The following is a 16,307-nucleotide window of genomic DNA, read 5'->3' as shown; positions in this document are numbered from 1 at the left end:
CATTTTGCTAATATTGTGATGAGGATTTTTTCATTTATGTTTATCAGAGGTATTGGCCTGTAATTTTCTTTCTTTGTAGTGTCTTTGTCTGGTTTTGGTATCAGCATGATGTTGGCCTTGAAAAATGAGTTAGGAAGTGTTCCCTTCTTTGCAATTTTTTGGAATAGTTTGAGAAGGACAGGTGTTAAATCTTCTTTGAATATTTGATAGAATTTACCTGTGAAGTTGTCTGGTCCTGGACTTTTTGTTTTTTGGGAGCTTTTTGATTACTGTTTCCATCTCTGTACTAGTGATTGGTCTATTCAGATTTTCTATTTCTTCATGATTCAGTCTTGGAAGTTTGTATGATTCTAAAAATTTGTCTATTTCTTTTAGGTGTCCTATTTGTTAGTGTATAGCTGTTCATAATATTCTGTTATAATCCTATGTATTTCTGTGGTATCCATTGTTATTTCTCCTCTTTCGTTCCTGATTTGATTCATCAGGACCTTCTCTTTCTTTTTCTTAGTGAGTCTAGCTAACGGTTTGTCAATTTTGTTTGTCATTTCAAAGAACCAGCTCTTAGTTTCATTGATCTTTTCTATTATCTTTTTAGTTTTTATTTCATTTATTTCTTTTCTGCTCTTTATTACTTCCTTCTGTCTACGGCCATACCACCCTGAATGTGCCCGATATTGTCTCTATTACTTCCTTCCTTCTACTAACCCTGGGCTTTATTTGTTTTTCTTTTTCTAGCTCCTTTAGGTGTAAGGTTAGATTGCTTAGATTTCTCTTGTTTCTTGAGGTAGGTCTGTATTGCTATAAATTTCCCTCTTAGTACTACTTTTGCTGTATCCTGTAGATTTTGGTATGTTGTATTTTCATTTCTGTTTGTCTTCAGGTAATTTTTGATTTCTCCTTTGATTTCTTCATTGATCTAATAGTAATATTTCAGTAGTATGTTGTTCAGTCTATACATATTTATGATTTTTCCAGTTTTATTCTTGTAGTTGATTTGTAGTTTCATTCTATTGTGATTGGAAAAGATGCTTGATGTGATTTGTCTTCTTAAATTTATTGAGACTTGTTTTGTGTCCCGACATATGTTCTATCCTTGAGAAGATTCCATGTGCACTTGAGAAGAATGTGTATTCTGTTGCATTTGGATGGAGTGTTCTGTACAATTCTATCAAATCCATCTAGTCTAATGTTTTATTTAAGGCCGCTAATAGTAGGGGTGTTAAAGTCCCCTACTATTATAGTGTTGCTGTCAATTTCTCCCTTTAGGTCTGTTAATAATTGTTTCATATATTTTGGTACTTATATGTTAGGTACATACATGTTAATCACTGTTATATCTTCTTGATGAATTGTCCACTTTATGGTTAGATACTGTCCATTTTTGTCTCCTGTTAACCTTTTTGGCTTGAAGTCTATTTTGTTTGATATGAGTATGGCTACCTCTGCTTTCTTTTGGCTCCATTTGCATCGACTATCTTCCATTCCTTTACTTTTAGCCTGTGTTTCTCTTTAGAGCTAAGTTGTGTCTCCTGGAGGCAGCATATAGTTGGGTCTTGTTTTTTAACCCACCTAGCTACTCTCTGTCTTTCAATGGGTGAATTCAATCCATTTACATTTAGTGTGATTATTGATAGATGAGGATTTAGTCCTGCCACTTTATCTTTTGTATTCTGGTTGCTCTATATTTCTATTGTTTTTCCCTGTGTTTCTGTTTGCCATTTTGTGTTGGTAATTTTCTATGATACCTTTCTCAATTTCCTCTTTTTTTTGTTCTGTATGTCTGCTCTATGTTTATGTTTTGTGGTTACCCTGAGGTTTTTATTAAACCTCTCCTAGAGAAGATAGTCCTTTTCCTGCCGATAGCATCTCACCTTCTTTTACCTGTATAAATTCTGTCCTTTTCCTCTTCCCTTTTTATGTTTTTGTTGTCTCAAATTATCCTTTTTCATATTGTGAGTTTGTTACCAAACTGAGATAGCGATAGTTATTTTTCTGCTTTCTTTAAAACGTATTCTGATAAACAGTTGCAATTCTCTGGTTCTGTCTGTTTATCACCTTGCTCAAAGTTTTGTGTATTTTTGCTGTTTTGTTTCTAGTAAAAGAGCTCCTTTTAACATCTCTTATAAGGCAGGTCTAGTGTTGATGAACTTCCTCATCATTTGTTTGTCTGGGAGAGTATTTCTCCTTTATATCTGAATTACAGCTTTGCTGGATAGAGTATTCTTGGGTGACAGTTTTTGTCTTTCAATATTTTGAGAATGTCATTCCACTCCCTACTGGCATGTAGGGTTTCTGCTGAGAGATCTGCTGATAGCCTAATGGGAGATCCTTTGTAGTTACTATCCTTTTTTCCATGGCTGTCTTTAAAATTCTTTCTTTGTCATTGACTTTCAACAGTTTTAATATTATGTCTTGGAGAAGGTCTTTTGCATTGAGGTGATTAGGTGTTCTCTGAGCTTCATGGACTTGTATTTCCAGTTCCTTCTCCAGGTTTGGGAAGTTCTCTGCTGTTCTTTCTTTAAATAATCTCTTTGCTCCCTTCTCCCTCTCTTCTTCTTTTAAGATACCCATTATCCTAATGTTGCCCCTTCCTAAAAGGATCACATAGTTCTTGTAGAATTTTCTCATTTTTAAAATATCTTACTTCTCTTTCCTTATCTACTTGTATCATCTCTAGATTTCTACCATTGAGCTCACTAATACTCTCTTCCATATGCTGTGCTCTATTTCCAGTGTCTTCTAATGCATTCTTCATATTGTTTATTGAGTTCTTCAGCTCCAGAATTTCTGTTTGGTCCTTTAGAGTTTCAGTCTTCTTGGTAAAGTATTCCTTCTGCTCATTACTTTTATTTCTGAGCTCATTAAACTGCCTTTCTGAGTTTTCTTGTGTCTCGTTCAGTTTCTTCATGATCGCTACTTTGAATTCTCTATCAGTTAAATTGAAAAATCCTGTGACTTTTAAGTTTGGTTTCTGGAGATTTGTCATTTTCTTTTTGTCGTATAGTATTACTGTGGTTCTTCATGGTGCTTGATGAAATGTTCCTCTGCTTGTGCATTTGAAGTTAAATGACAGGTTAGAAGTGAGAGTGCTTTCTTTTGTTTTCTGGTAGGTGGTGCTGTAACACAAGTTTCTGGTTTCTCTTATCTGTGCTACCTCTGGTTATTTTTGAGAATTGGCACTTTCCAGCCTCCACTGTCTTTGTAAGAGGTGTGGCTCCATGCCTTCTTTGTCACTTCTTGTGCCTCTGGGGTAGTTGCTGCTTTGCTTCTGCCAGAGCTGCTATGTCATGAGGATGGTAGGCTCTTCCCTTGTGTCTGGGATCCCCTGAGACACAGGCTCTGCTGTGGGAAGAGGAGGATAATTGGGGGAGCAGGGTTGTGCAGGCTTCTCCACCATGTTGGGTGTCATAAGGGTTCTGCTACTGTGGATGGGGGGCCAGGGCTGTGGGTGCATAAGCAGCTGGAGGGACAGGGTCCCAGGCCCCACTGCCACTGCTTCCCAGTTACCTGTGGCCATGGGCGCTCCCACAGTTGGGAGACCAAAGTCATGTGTGCTGGTTCTCCTGCTGCTACTGGGTTTTCTGAAGCTGTGGGCTCATCCGTCTCGGTCATGGGGCTGGGATTGCAGGCACCGACTTCACTGTTCCCTTGGTTCCACCTCCTCCATGTGTTCCAGTTCACCAACCTTTTGATGTACAGATGTGTGGAATTCTCCAGTGTCCTGTTGAGTTGGGCAGAGGTATACCTTTGTTGAGTTGTGGATGTTTTGCTGGCTGTAGATTGAAGGGGAGAGATAAAGGTAGCCATGTGTCTGACAGCACTCCCATGAAGTATATTCTTTTGAGAGACCTGAAGACCCCACACCTCATCCATCCCCTCCCTCCCTGCCACCAGGACCCATTCTCCACTAACTGACTTTCTTCAGTGGTAATACTTGGAAAACAGAAATACATGGATGTGACACAGATCAAAGATATTAAGAACGTGTTATAATGATCTCATAAACCAGACTTTGGCAGTATGAAATAGTACTTAATTGGTTGCACTGAATTAGAGCATACCATTAAAGCCCTCTTGTCTTTATGTAAAGTTAATAAAAGATGAGTAGCAACAAAGAACTAGGTTGTTCTTTCATTTTGATATTACTGGTATTAACATTTACTATAAGTACAATTATTTTTTTCACATTATTTAGGTGAGTTTTAAATCTTTTTAACCTCATTATCTTTTGACCTAGAAAAAATATTTTTCTATTGTAGGAAACTGAAACCAGTATGTTACGTATAAACAAGGTTTTGAGCCTTGGTTGGCGCTAGGGCAAAGAACTTCTAGTTCAGAGAATTTTACATAGGGCTAATTCAGCCTTCCTCCGATGCCTTAAAAATGTTTTTTCTTTCAGCAAAGTAATAAAGTATTTAATTTTCATTAAAATACTTTTTACATTTTTCTTTTCCAGAGAGTAATGCCTTCTAGCTTTTTCTTGCTGTTGCGGTTTTTCTTGAGAATTGATGGAGTGCTTATTAGGATGAATGACACAAGACTTTACCATGAGGTATCTATTCTCATTTAATGAAAGTACTAATTGACATTGGGCTTGTTCATGTTGTTACATTGTCAGTCTGACAGTTTGAAATTCAGTAATGCTTTATATTATATGGCTATTTGTCTAACCTTTAAGATTGGGTGTGTCATATTCACTGTTGACTGCACAGTTATCGAAACATTACATCTTCTTTTCCAAAAGTTCTACGAGTTGAACATGTTTTCCAAAAGACACTCCCTGATAAAGGGGAGTCTGATGCTTTTAAAAAGCCTCTTAAACTTAATCTGTTTAAGAAAACTGTCCCTGAACTCTTACTTTTTTTGTAGTATGTGTTGTTTATGTAATGTCCTGATATTAGAAATACCAATCTCATGACCTCCAGAAATTTGTATTATACAATTATTTTGATAGTTGTTTTAATGTTTGAAAGCTCTGTGCTCCATTTCAAGGAACTGTTAACATACGAAGTTTTTAAAAAAAAAATGAAGAAAGTGGGGGGGAGGCTTAAATTGAGTCATGAAAATTCTTCTTGTAGCTTTATAGCAGCCTATCCTTCTTGAATGAATTTTTAACATCATATTTGTGATCCTATAGAATGACGAATGAGAGAAGAAACCACCAGTATCAGTCAGGGTAATCGTAGTAATAGTTAACTCTCCTAACAACCCTATGAAATAGATGCTATTATTATCTCTGTTTTACAGCTGAGGCAACTAAGGCAAAGAGAGATTAAGTAACTTGCCCAAGTTATACAGTTAATAGGTGGCAGAACTGGAATTTAAGCCCAGTAAGATGTGATTGGATTGGTATTTTCCTAAATCCTGCACTTTCTTTTTCCTTTGAAATAGCATGGTCACTGTGATGGACCTTTTTCTTTTTAAAAGTGATAGTAAAGTACTAAAAATAAGCTATACTTTACTCCCTCAGAAAAAATGAAATCTAAATTTTTAGAAATGCTTATACTTTAACTCAACAATATTGATTTTTTTTTCAGAATTTATCCTCAAAAGATTCTTACATACAGTAACCCACAAATATTAATCAGGCAGCTGTATAGAGTTGTATATATATAAATATTCATGGCAATGCTATTGTTTATAATAGCTAAAAGGAAAGAAGGAAGGTGCTATAATGCCCATTGAATGAGCATTGATTAAATGGCCATTTATATCCTGTTGGCCTACAACAAATAGACTGCCAGATATTTCTCCAGCAAAGTTGGATTTATTCGGGATCAGCAGAAAATTGCAATTCAGGTCTGTAACCATGGTGAGCCCTGTGCAAGTCCCCACACGACAAGAGAAGGAGAATGCTTCTATAGAGAGGAAAAGGAAAGTGGGAGTGCTACAGTAAGCAGAGAATCCATGACTTTCCACTGGTTGAGTCCTTGCCAGGAAGTAAGAGGAGTCTTTCTTTTTTCTGTTGGGCTCTGCTATGGTTGCTGGTTATGAGAGCTCCCCAGTCTAGTCTCCCAAATCTATTTAATTGAGGTTTCTGTTTATTAATTTTTTACAGTCCATATAGTAGAAAAATATGCAGCCATTAAAATTAATGGCAGAAAGTTGTTTAACTGATTTGGAAAGATGTGCATATTAATGTTGACTTTTAAGATGCAAGTATGAATCTATATAAGATTTTATGTAGAGATTTCTAAATGTTAAGGATAGTGTTGTCTGTAGAGATTGTGATTGCTGATGATTTATACTCTATGCGTTTATAGTATTTGATTTTTTTTTAACAATGAGCATTAATCTGTTTTGTTGATATAAAAGATTGAAACTTTAAGGGAGCATAATCTTGTGATATTTCTTTTATTAAATAATGTTTTATTTATTAGATGGGAAAATTGAAGTACCAAAAAAGTGGCTCTAAATAAACAATTTGATAAGAATTTTTTAGAAATGGGAAAGAACAAAACTTGTTTAAACTTTTTTTGGGGAAACATAAGAATAGCCACAGATATGTAGGTAGATAGATGGTAATATAGCTTAAGGAAAAGATGTAGTTCCAAACTTGAAGTAATATTAAAATCTCTTGCATATCTCATTTACAAACATACACATTTTCTTTCAAAATAAAACCTTTGCTTGTGTTTTTCTTACATGGTAATTATTAAATCTGTTTACATATGTGTATCAGATATTAATGTGATTTATAGAGATTGGAATTAATAATTCAGAATTCTTGAATTAGTTATTTCACTGTAGAATTAGATGTTCTTATCAGACTTAATGGTACTTTCACAACCTGTTCTAAAATGTGGGCAGTTCTGTTTAATAGAAATGATTTTGTTAATTAATATAAATAAATTTATCGCAATTTTTTTGATTTTTAAACATAGGCTGACAAGACCTACATGTTACGAGAATATACCTCACGAGAGAGCAAAATTGCTAATTTAATGGTACAGTATTTAAATACCAGTTTTTAGAAGTTAAATTTTAATGTTTTATTTTAAGTATGGTATTCCCCCATGCCCCACCCATCCACCAAATCTACATCCCTAAATCCATTCATTTACCTAATAAAGCTCTATAGGAGAAATCCTATTGGAGCGTATTTTTTCTGGAACTTATCTCAATTACAGTTAGAGTTGTTAGGTACCTTAACCATCATCCAATCCAATTTCCATATTTTATTTTGGAAAAACTGAGACCCAGAGGTGTGACTAAAAGTCTCACAGCTAGTTGGTGGTGCAGCTGCAATAGGATGTTCTTTCCATGACTTACTTTTGGGGGCATAATTTCCCCTGCTGTTTTTTTTTGCTCCCCTGCGACTTGTAAAGGGCTTCTACAAGTCTATAGCATTCGATAATGGGTTGTTTAAAAAGTGATACCTTCCTGCTAACTTGATATTTTTTATTCACTCTTAGTGCTTATTTCTGTCTATATATAGAATATACGTAGGTTAGCAAAGTTATATAGAGTCTCTTGTAGACCACATATTGGCATCTTACTGAAGACTAGTGCTTTCAAGGTGCAAAAATAACAGGAAAAAGGGATTGGATTAAGATGTATTAAATTCTTAGGACATTTATGGGAGCATTATAAATGATATATCCCTATGATCTTTGAGGAAACCATCTAGTAACAGAGCTGAGTCAGTAACAAGAGATACCTGATACTATTAGGAACACCTAATGATGCTCCTTATATATGTATATATATATAGCACCTCATTTTAAAATTGGCATGCTTTAGGAAGGCTTGAATGAAAGCATTTTCAAAACTATCAGTGCAGTAACTTAATATATGCTAATATGATTTATGTATTTCCTAGCATGTTTCACCTTCCCTCTTCACGGAACCTAATGAAATATCACAGTATTTGCCGATAAAGGAGGCAGTTTGTGAGAAGCTAATATTTCCAGAAAGAATTGATCCTAACCCTGCAGACTCAAAAGAATGTACACCTGTGGAATAGAATTTATTACAGCATATACTGACCGTGGAATCTGACTGGAGACCTTGGGGCTATTTGGAAGGGGTATTTTTATTATGAGAATTAATTGCCTTGTCTATGTGCAGATTTTCTGTAGCCTTAAAGGAAAAATAAATAAATAAAAGAGTGTCGCAGGCAGTTTCCACTCAACTGCTGTTGTACTCTCTGTCTTCAAATTCATATTCCAGAAATTTATATCTTCTGGAGTTAAATTCAGATTTCTAAATTGTCACAAAGTGGGGTCTCACCAGTAGGGGGTGATGTGCGTATCTCTCAGAAGCAGTGGCCATAACGTGTATCTGTCATGAAACACTATCTTCTACCATGAGGAAGTTACTTTAAATCAGTGAATCGTAACACCTCGTGACTTTCATACGATTCCTAATTGTTCACGTTGATGTAGTGGCTCTTTACCTTGGGTTTTTTGATGTTTATTCACACTTCTGGAGAGTCATGACTTGCCTCCTAGGAAATTGATCTCGAATGATCTATACCCAGAAATTAAAAAAAAAAAATTACCCTCCTAAATTTTAATTGGCTTTTGAAGTTTAAAGAAAGTTTCAGACATAGAAACAAACTAGGTTTTTGGAGAACTTAAGGTGTTATGTCCATGGAAACACACAATCATGGTTTGCCACTGACAGGATGTCAGAGCTGTCTCTCCTCTATCTTTAGGTGCTTTTTCTTATGTGTGGTTCTATCTGTACTGACGTTTTTTACTTCCACCTTCCACGCACCCTCAGAGTGAATAAATCTTTTGGATATTGAATTTGATATTGGTCCTAAAAAGTTTGAAGTGTTACAGTTTAAGCAAAAATTACATCAGCCTCTAAAGCAACCAGATTAATTTTCTGCTTAAAATATTTGAAGGGTAGCTGTGGAGGAGGAAGGGGCTTATTTTAAAATCTAAAAGCCAGTTTTTCTTTTTTTAAAATTCATGTTTTGGGGAATTCCCTGGCAGTCCAATGGTTAGGACTCCACGCTTTCACTGCCAAGGGCCTGGGTTCAGTCCCTGGTCAGGGACCTAAGATCCAGCAAGCCGCGCAGCATGGCCAGAAAAAAAAAAAAAAAGATTCATGTTTTTAACATTACAGGGGATCCAGTGAAGTGTAATTAATTAGTACAAGATCTAGGTAGTACAGAAAGTTTACAAAAGTAAATTTGAAATCCATTTGGCTATTTTGATGGTGACCCTTTAAACATTTTATATTCTTTTCTGCCTTTTAAAATGGTCTCCATAAAGTAGAAAGTGGTTATAAAGCACCAAGTAAGAAATTACTTTAAATGAATTTAAAAAAATATTTTATTTAAAGGTCAGGGGAAAAGAATTACCCCCTTTTTTTCTGGTTTGAAACAGCTGTTGTACATATTTCCACTTGATACATAAATCATTAAGGAAGGATATTTAATTGTAAGTATTAGCAAAACTCTTCAGGTATTAGCCTGAAGATAAATTTTAGTGAAACAAATACAGTTGGATATTCATCATTACTCAGACTCTGGTGTGTTGTTGTGTATATTGTTTTTTTAGCTAATTTTATTAGCTAAATTTGGTCACAAATGATTTGGGTATTTGTTTGCTTTCTGCTACATCACCTGCAAGGTATAGGAAATCAGGATTTTGTGGGCTTTAAGAAAATACATGGCATGTTCAGTGTATGTTAAATATACCGGTACTTAATGTTTTCTCTTAGGACAGAAAAGTGTATATATTGTACTCTGCTTTCTGTTTATTTTATTTGCCATGCAGATTTGAACAGAACAGACTCTTTAGTCATACAAATTATAAAAAACGAAAAACTGTAATAATATTTATTAGTTGAATTAGAGGTTTCTGGGCAGCATCATAGTACACATATATTTTTAACTTGATTCAGATGTCTTAGTCCCTGAGTCAGTCTTAAATTACTTATTTTGAGAATCCATTGTTAAAAATTGTAGAATTGACCGTTTTATAGAAGAAGGTGGGAGGTGGATAGGATGAGTGTACTTTTGAAAACTTCATTAGTTTGTTCCTGTGGAGAATGCCAAGAAAACTTATATTTGCCCATTGCTAATCAAGACATACACCATTTTATATTTATTTGTTCAAGTGTCTTTTTGTAAGAGGAGAATAAACAATAAGTAATTACCGATCTGTGTTTTGCTATTTCATTTAATTTCATTTTTCTTGAAGCTTAATTAAAAAATGGTTTGGTATACCTTTCTTGTTTGTGCTTTATGTTTTGAACTTGGTCAACATTATAGCCAGATTCTCCAGACAGATTATAAATGAAAATCTAACAGATAGTCCAGAATATAATCCTCCAGTTTAGCTATTGGGCTCTTGTTCTTCCTCCCTCTCTGTCCCCTAGTGTGTGTGGGTTGGCCAAAAAGTTCGTTTGGGTTTTTCTGTAACATCTTATGGACAAACCCAAATGAAATTTTTGGCCAACCCAATACTTCTGTGGATGTTTCAATTAGCCATTGTTTTCTCTATGATAGGTTAATGCTTTCTGTTTTTGAAAATATAAATACTTGTGGTATGTATCATTCCATTTAGTTTTAAGTACTGTCCAATATGGTGCTAGGTACAGGGGTTACAGTAATGAATAGATTATTCAGTTGGCCCTCTGTATCCTCAGGTTCTGCATCCGCAGATTCAACCAATCATGGATTGAAATATTGAAAAAAAATTCCATGGGACTTCCCTGGTGGTCCAGTGGTTAAGACTCCGTGCTCCCAATGCAGGGGGCACAGGTTCAATCCTTGGTCCGGGGAACTAAGATCCTGCATGCCCCGCAGCATGGCAAAAAAAAAAAAAAAAATTCCAAAAAGCAAAACTTGAATTTGCGGTGTACCCGGCAGCTATTTACATAGCATTTACATTGTATTTACAACTATCTACGTAGCCTTTACGTTGTATTAGGTATTATAAGTAATTTAGAGATGATTTAAAGTATATGGGAAGATGTGTGTAGGTTATATGCAAATACACCGTTTTATATAAGGGGCTTGAGTATCCTCAGATTTTGGTGGGGGGAGGGGACTGGAGTCAATCCTCTGTGGATGCTGAGAGATGACTGTACTATATGTCTTCATGGAGTTAAAGTCTAATGGAGGAGACAAAGTAAAAATAATTACAAATTTTAGTAATTGCAATGACAGAAATAATACTGACTTTAAAGAGAATAACAAAATCACCTTTGGTAGCAGTAGTCAGAGTTCTACCTGGAAAAGCATGTAGAAAGCCTCAAGAGAATGTCACTCCTAACTTACCCAGGAGAAAAACCTGGGTAATCTATACAATTACAGTTTTTCTTGAGCATATCAGCCAGCTGAGGTTGCAAAGCAAAGTAAACTAAATCCCAAAGAGTGATAAGCCCTCCAACAAGAGGTGGAAACTACCAATCATCTCATCTTAGAGCATGAGAGAAACAGGTGGCCACTGTACAAGCAGGTAAGAAAAAAATCCACTAAAATTTTAATAAATTCTGAAAGGCTTAGTATGGGCTAGTTTGTCAGTTTGGAAGAGCTGAGAGTCTCAAGAGGACTTCATACACTCAACACAGGTTCTATCCCAAGGGCCTACCCCAGTGCTCACAAGAAACACTGGGGCAGGGCAGGGGACCAGAAAGTCCCTGTCAGTGGTTCAAGCATGCAGGAGGTAATTGGCTGCTGCTGAGGGGTAGGTATGAAACCCTGCCCATTTTTCTTAGACCCCTCTTTTGAAGGATACAAAAGACTTAAGCTGCTGTGGGAAGAGCAACAAATCATATCGCCCCACCAGGACCCCAGCAAAATCCATTATTTCTGGGGGAGGAATAAAAGCAAAACCCGTCTGCTTCTGGGAGGAGGAATGGGAAATGCTCTGCCTTCAGGCCACGAAGAACCATTACTGCTGGAGAAGGAGTATAAGCAAGTAACCTCTGACCTTGGAGGAGGAACAGAAAAACCTGGGCCCAGGATACTACATGGATAGCAAAAAGAGAAGTCTACCACTGGGAGATGGGCATGAAATTCACACAACAGTAGAATGCACATTGTTTTCAAGTGCATCTAGAATGTTCACCAAGATAGAGAATATTCTAAGCCATAAAACCTCAACAAATAAAACACTTGAAATCTTGTGAATTATGTTCTCTGACCATAACAGAATTAAACTAGTAAAAACCAGTAACAGAAAGATATCTGGAAAATACCCAAATACCTCTGATGAGAGAAAGAAGTAAAGAGAGACAAATACCGTGATCATAGAATGAAAGACTCAAGATGTTAATACGCCGGTTCTCCCCAGATTGGCCTACAGAATCAATGTAATCCCATTCAAAATCCTAGGTGGCTTTTTCATTAGACATTTATAAGATGATTCTAATATGTGTGGAAATCCAAAGAATCTAGAACAGCCAAAACAATTTTGAAAAAGAATAAAGTTGGAGGACTCAAATTACCTGATTTCAACACTTAGAGCTACAGTAGTCAAGACCACATGACAATTGTTTAAGTACTGTCCAATATGGTGCTAGGTACAGGGGTTACAGTAATGAATAGATTATTCAGTTGGCCCTCTGTATCCTCAGGTTCTGCATCCGCAGATGCAGATGGAGGTGGACTTCTCTCAGTATGTTTTTACAGTTTTGCCTTTTGAACCAAGTAAATATTTTACATACTAAAAAAGTTAAATAAAAATGGATGGGGCTTCCCTGGTGGCGCAGTGGTTGAGAGTCTGCCTGCCAATGCAGGGGACACGGGTTCGAGCCCTGGTCTGGGAAGATCCCACATGCCGCGGAGCAACTGGGCCCGTGAGCCACAACTACTAAGCCTGCGCGTCTGGAGCCTGTGCTCCGCAACAAGAGAGGCCGCGATAGTGAGAGGCCCGCGCATCGCGATGAAGAGTGGCCCCCGCTTGCCGCAACTAGAGAAAGCCCTCGCACAGAAACGAAGACCCAACACAGCCATAAATAAATTAAAAAAAAAAAAAAAAAAAGAATTAGAGACTCCATTCTCACATTACAGCGGCTCAGCTTTAAAAAAAAAAAAAAAAAAAAAAAAAAGTCTATCAAAATAAGGTTCCAGATAACACTGGTTCCAAAAACCAGAAGTCATCTAGTTTCTTTCCTTACATGCTTAACCACATAGCCTCCCTCAGGCATTTACAGAACATCAGAGGCTTTCCCTAATCTTTCCTAGGGACGCACGCTTAGTTGTGCCTAGGATGTAATACTGTAATACTCCTATAAATGTGAGCCCTGCTCTTGCTTTGGGGCTTCACTGAGTTGCACTGTAACTATTAGGTCAGGCGGTGCTTATGGGAAATCTGCCTGCCCTGGTATCATCTCCAGGAAACACGTTTAGGTGTGCGGGTTTTCCTACTCAGGATGTATTTAGGGCACTGGCAGAGAAACACCCGTGTGGCTTTGAAGGCTGGACTAGTGTTAGAGTGACAGGCCTCTGTGTGAGCGTGAGACCTGATTCTGTCAGAGATAGAAATAAAAGCTTGTTACAGCAAATATCACCCCTGTCTGGTTTGGGCTTTCTGCAAAGCATAGCCTGAGACCAGCACTAAGACGCAGGTAGTTGGGAGGTGATCTCAGGAAGAACACACAAGTGAGAACGTGGAGAAAGGGAGATAGGGAGGCAAGGCAAAATGGGGTGTAATGAATGAGCAGGTTACCTCTTGCTGGAGACTTCTGAGATGCTTTGTCCCAAAGAACTTGCCTTGGATTGTCCCAGCAGAGGAGGGGGGCCTGGGGCATTTATAATCCCACCCCACTGGACATGGCTCCAGGGGATAGCTCCCCCCCTTAACTGCCACACCCCAGCACACACACACACACACACACACACACACACACACACACACACACACACACACACGCAAGAAAGGGCTTGGGAAGAGATGCTATCTGCATGCCAGGATGTCTGCCACAGGTGCAGGTGGATTCAGGTGGGCGAAGGAATATGAAGGGGGGTGTCAACAGCCCTCACTAAAAACCCCAAATTCATGTATTGCAAATTTAGTCCCCTGCAGTGATGACGAGAAGAGTCTTGTTTTTATTATCCCCAATTCTGTGCACTCCTGAACTGAAATGGTTTCTCTGGCCCCTGTCCCCTTAACTGTTCCTTTATCAGCCAGCTGTGTTGTGATTGATCAAGGGGCTACCAGGTGGTGAGAATCCCTGAAGAGTGATGATAGGACGTCAAACAATTTCTCTCCAGTTCTCTTTCCTCCTTTAAATGATCATGCCTCTCCGCAAAGGGACTTTGAAAAAATATATCTAAACTCTCACACCACCATTAAAATCAAGTGAACATGCAAAACAATCTAGGGCTTGTAGCAAAAGAAAGCTGGTGTCTGTTTCCCTGCTAAACCTGGGTTCTCAACCAGGCACCCATAAGCAATGGCTGAACTTTTGCTCTACATAACTGCCCTGGAATTGGAGGCAACCTTTCTTCACATGGGCCCATGGAGAGAGGCTCTATACAATTATATTCTCAAAAAGGTCTATGACACCAGAAGAGAATAAGAACCGCTATCCTCACTGGCTCACCAAGGCTCCTTTTCTACTTCACTTATTTACTTCATGTGGAGGATTCAAGAAAAGGCAAGAATACGCATTGGATGGAGAGAGGAAGTCTGGCTGCCCAGACAAATCCCCACAGGGTGCCGTAACCCTGAGGAGGTCTCCCTAGTCCACCCTTTTGGCTTCACATGTTCAAGGTCTGACTTGAGACCACTCAGAGGGCTGATGTCTTCCTGGGAGCGGCAGGTTATAATGGAGAAAGCTGCTTGGTAAGCAAGGAACCAGGGCAAAAGAATAAAGTTCAGGATTTGCACAGTCAGTGGCCCCAGGTTCTCACAAGTGCGGTGGGGATGCACCTGGTTTAGGCAGAATTCATGCACCAGAACCACATCTTACCTGCCCCGTGGTTAAATGGGCTTTGCCAACATTGCCTTAGACTCTTCTTTAGCCTCTAGGCTGGATCAGTCTGAGGAACCGGCTTCCTTCCCTCTCTCCCTCTTTTTCCTCTCCAGATATATAAAGACATTCAATCTTGATATCTTAACATCTTTTAGGCCTTTTTCTTTCAAATCACCAGGAATGTGATTTGAAAGAAAATCCGTTGGATAAATCCAACGGCTTCTGTCTTAATTTCATGCATTAAGGATCAGAGGTCTGTCTTGTTTTCTCTTCCCTCGGGGCTACCTCCGTAAAGTGCCCTGAATACAGATTTCTTAGAGACTCTCTAAAAGCTGTTTTCCTTTTAGCTCTTGCTGAGGATGAAATCTGACAAGGCACACATGAAACTTCAACTAAAAGCTGCCTGCTTGTCCGCCCTGGCAAGACAGACGTACAGAGAGGCCCTGCGGGAGTGCATCACACAGCCTGGAGGAGCTGGTTGCCTCTGCGTTGCACAGTGCGGAGTGAGAAGAGTGGCTAATAAGCAAGCCGAATGGGCGATGATGCAGTAGGTTACTTAACACCTACTATGGTGCTAAACTTATTCATTCATTTAGCACTTGCTATGTGTTCCTGCGCTGTGCTGGTGCTGGAGATGCAAAGGCAAATAAGACAGGGTCCATGCCACGTAGGGACCTTTATGTGAATGGAAGAAACAGCAAACGAACAACTAGAGCATTTTGTGCTAAGTGTTAAAATAGAGGTAAGAGTCAGGTGACTTGGGAGCATTGTGTGCTGGGAGAGAGAAGGGGACAAAGATGGGAAGAGAGCAGGTGTTTTCCCGGAAGACAAGGTGGGGAACACAATGAGTTCAGGAACTACTCTCTCTTATGTTTGGGGCCCAGGCATATCAGAGAAAGGGGAGAAATGAGTTCACAAAGGAAAGTATGTGCTGCTGAGTCGGCCACAGTTTATCTGTAGGTAGTGGGGACTCATGTGCATTAGTTTCCTGGGAATGCTGTAACAAATTACTACAAATCTGATGGCTTAAAACACCAGAAATTTGTTCTCTCACACTTCTGGAGGCCAGAAAGGCACCAATCAAGGTGTTGGCAGGGCTGCGTCCCTCTGGATGCTCTAGGGGAGAATCCTTTCTTTTCCTCTTCCAGCTTCTGGTGGCCTCTGGCATTCCTTGGCTTGTGGCTGTGTCCCTCCAATCTCTGGTCACGCTGCCTTCTCCACTTCCGTCTGTGTCAAATCTTCTGCCTCATTCTTCTAGGGACACATATGACTGCATTTAGGGCCCACCTGGATAAACCGGGATAATCTATCTCAAGATTCTTAAAGTAATCACATCTGCATAATCCCCCCACACCCTGCCACACACACTTTTTTTTGCCATATAAGATAACATCCCCAGATTCCAGTGATTCGGACATGGA

General features: G+C 38.5%; 1 protein-coding gene across 5 annotated transcripts in view; it reads left to right on the top strand.

Annotated features, from left to right (window-relative positions):
- TIPRL (TOR signaling pathway regulator) overlaps positions 1 to 10,185 on the top strand; it is a 35,496-nt gene extending 25,311 nt beyond the window's left edge. For 4 of the 5 annotated variants that reach the window (XM_082438852.1, XM_082438853.1, XM_082438850.1 and 1 more), the window contains 3 exons: positions 4,457 to 4,552; positions 6,885 to 6,947; positions 7,823 to 10,185. In XM_082438852.1, the coding sequence (XP_082294978.1) occupies positions 4,457 to 4,552; positions 6,885 to 6,947; positions 7,823 to 7,966 (303 nt within the window). In that variant the 3' untranslated portion in view covers positions 7,967 to 10,185. Of the gene's footprint in view, positions 1 to 4,456; positions 4,553 to 5,537; positions 5,800 to 6,884; positions 6,948 to 7,822 lie in introns of those variants that run through there. The other variant, XR_014256966.1, reaches the window with a different exon arrangement.
- The last annotated feature ends 6,122 nt before the right edge of the window (positions 10,186 to 16,307 follow it).

Source organism: Balaenoptera physalus (genome assembly GCF_965194825.1).
Source record: "Balaenoptera physalus genome assembly, chromosome: 1".
Lineage (NCBI taxonomy): Eukaryota > Metazoa > Chordata > Mammalia > Artiodactyla > Balaenopteridae > Balaenoptera > Balaenoptera physalus.
Note: the sequence above shows the minus strand (reverse complement) of the source record. Positions and strands in the feature narration are given on the sequence as shown.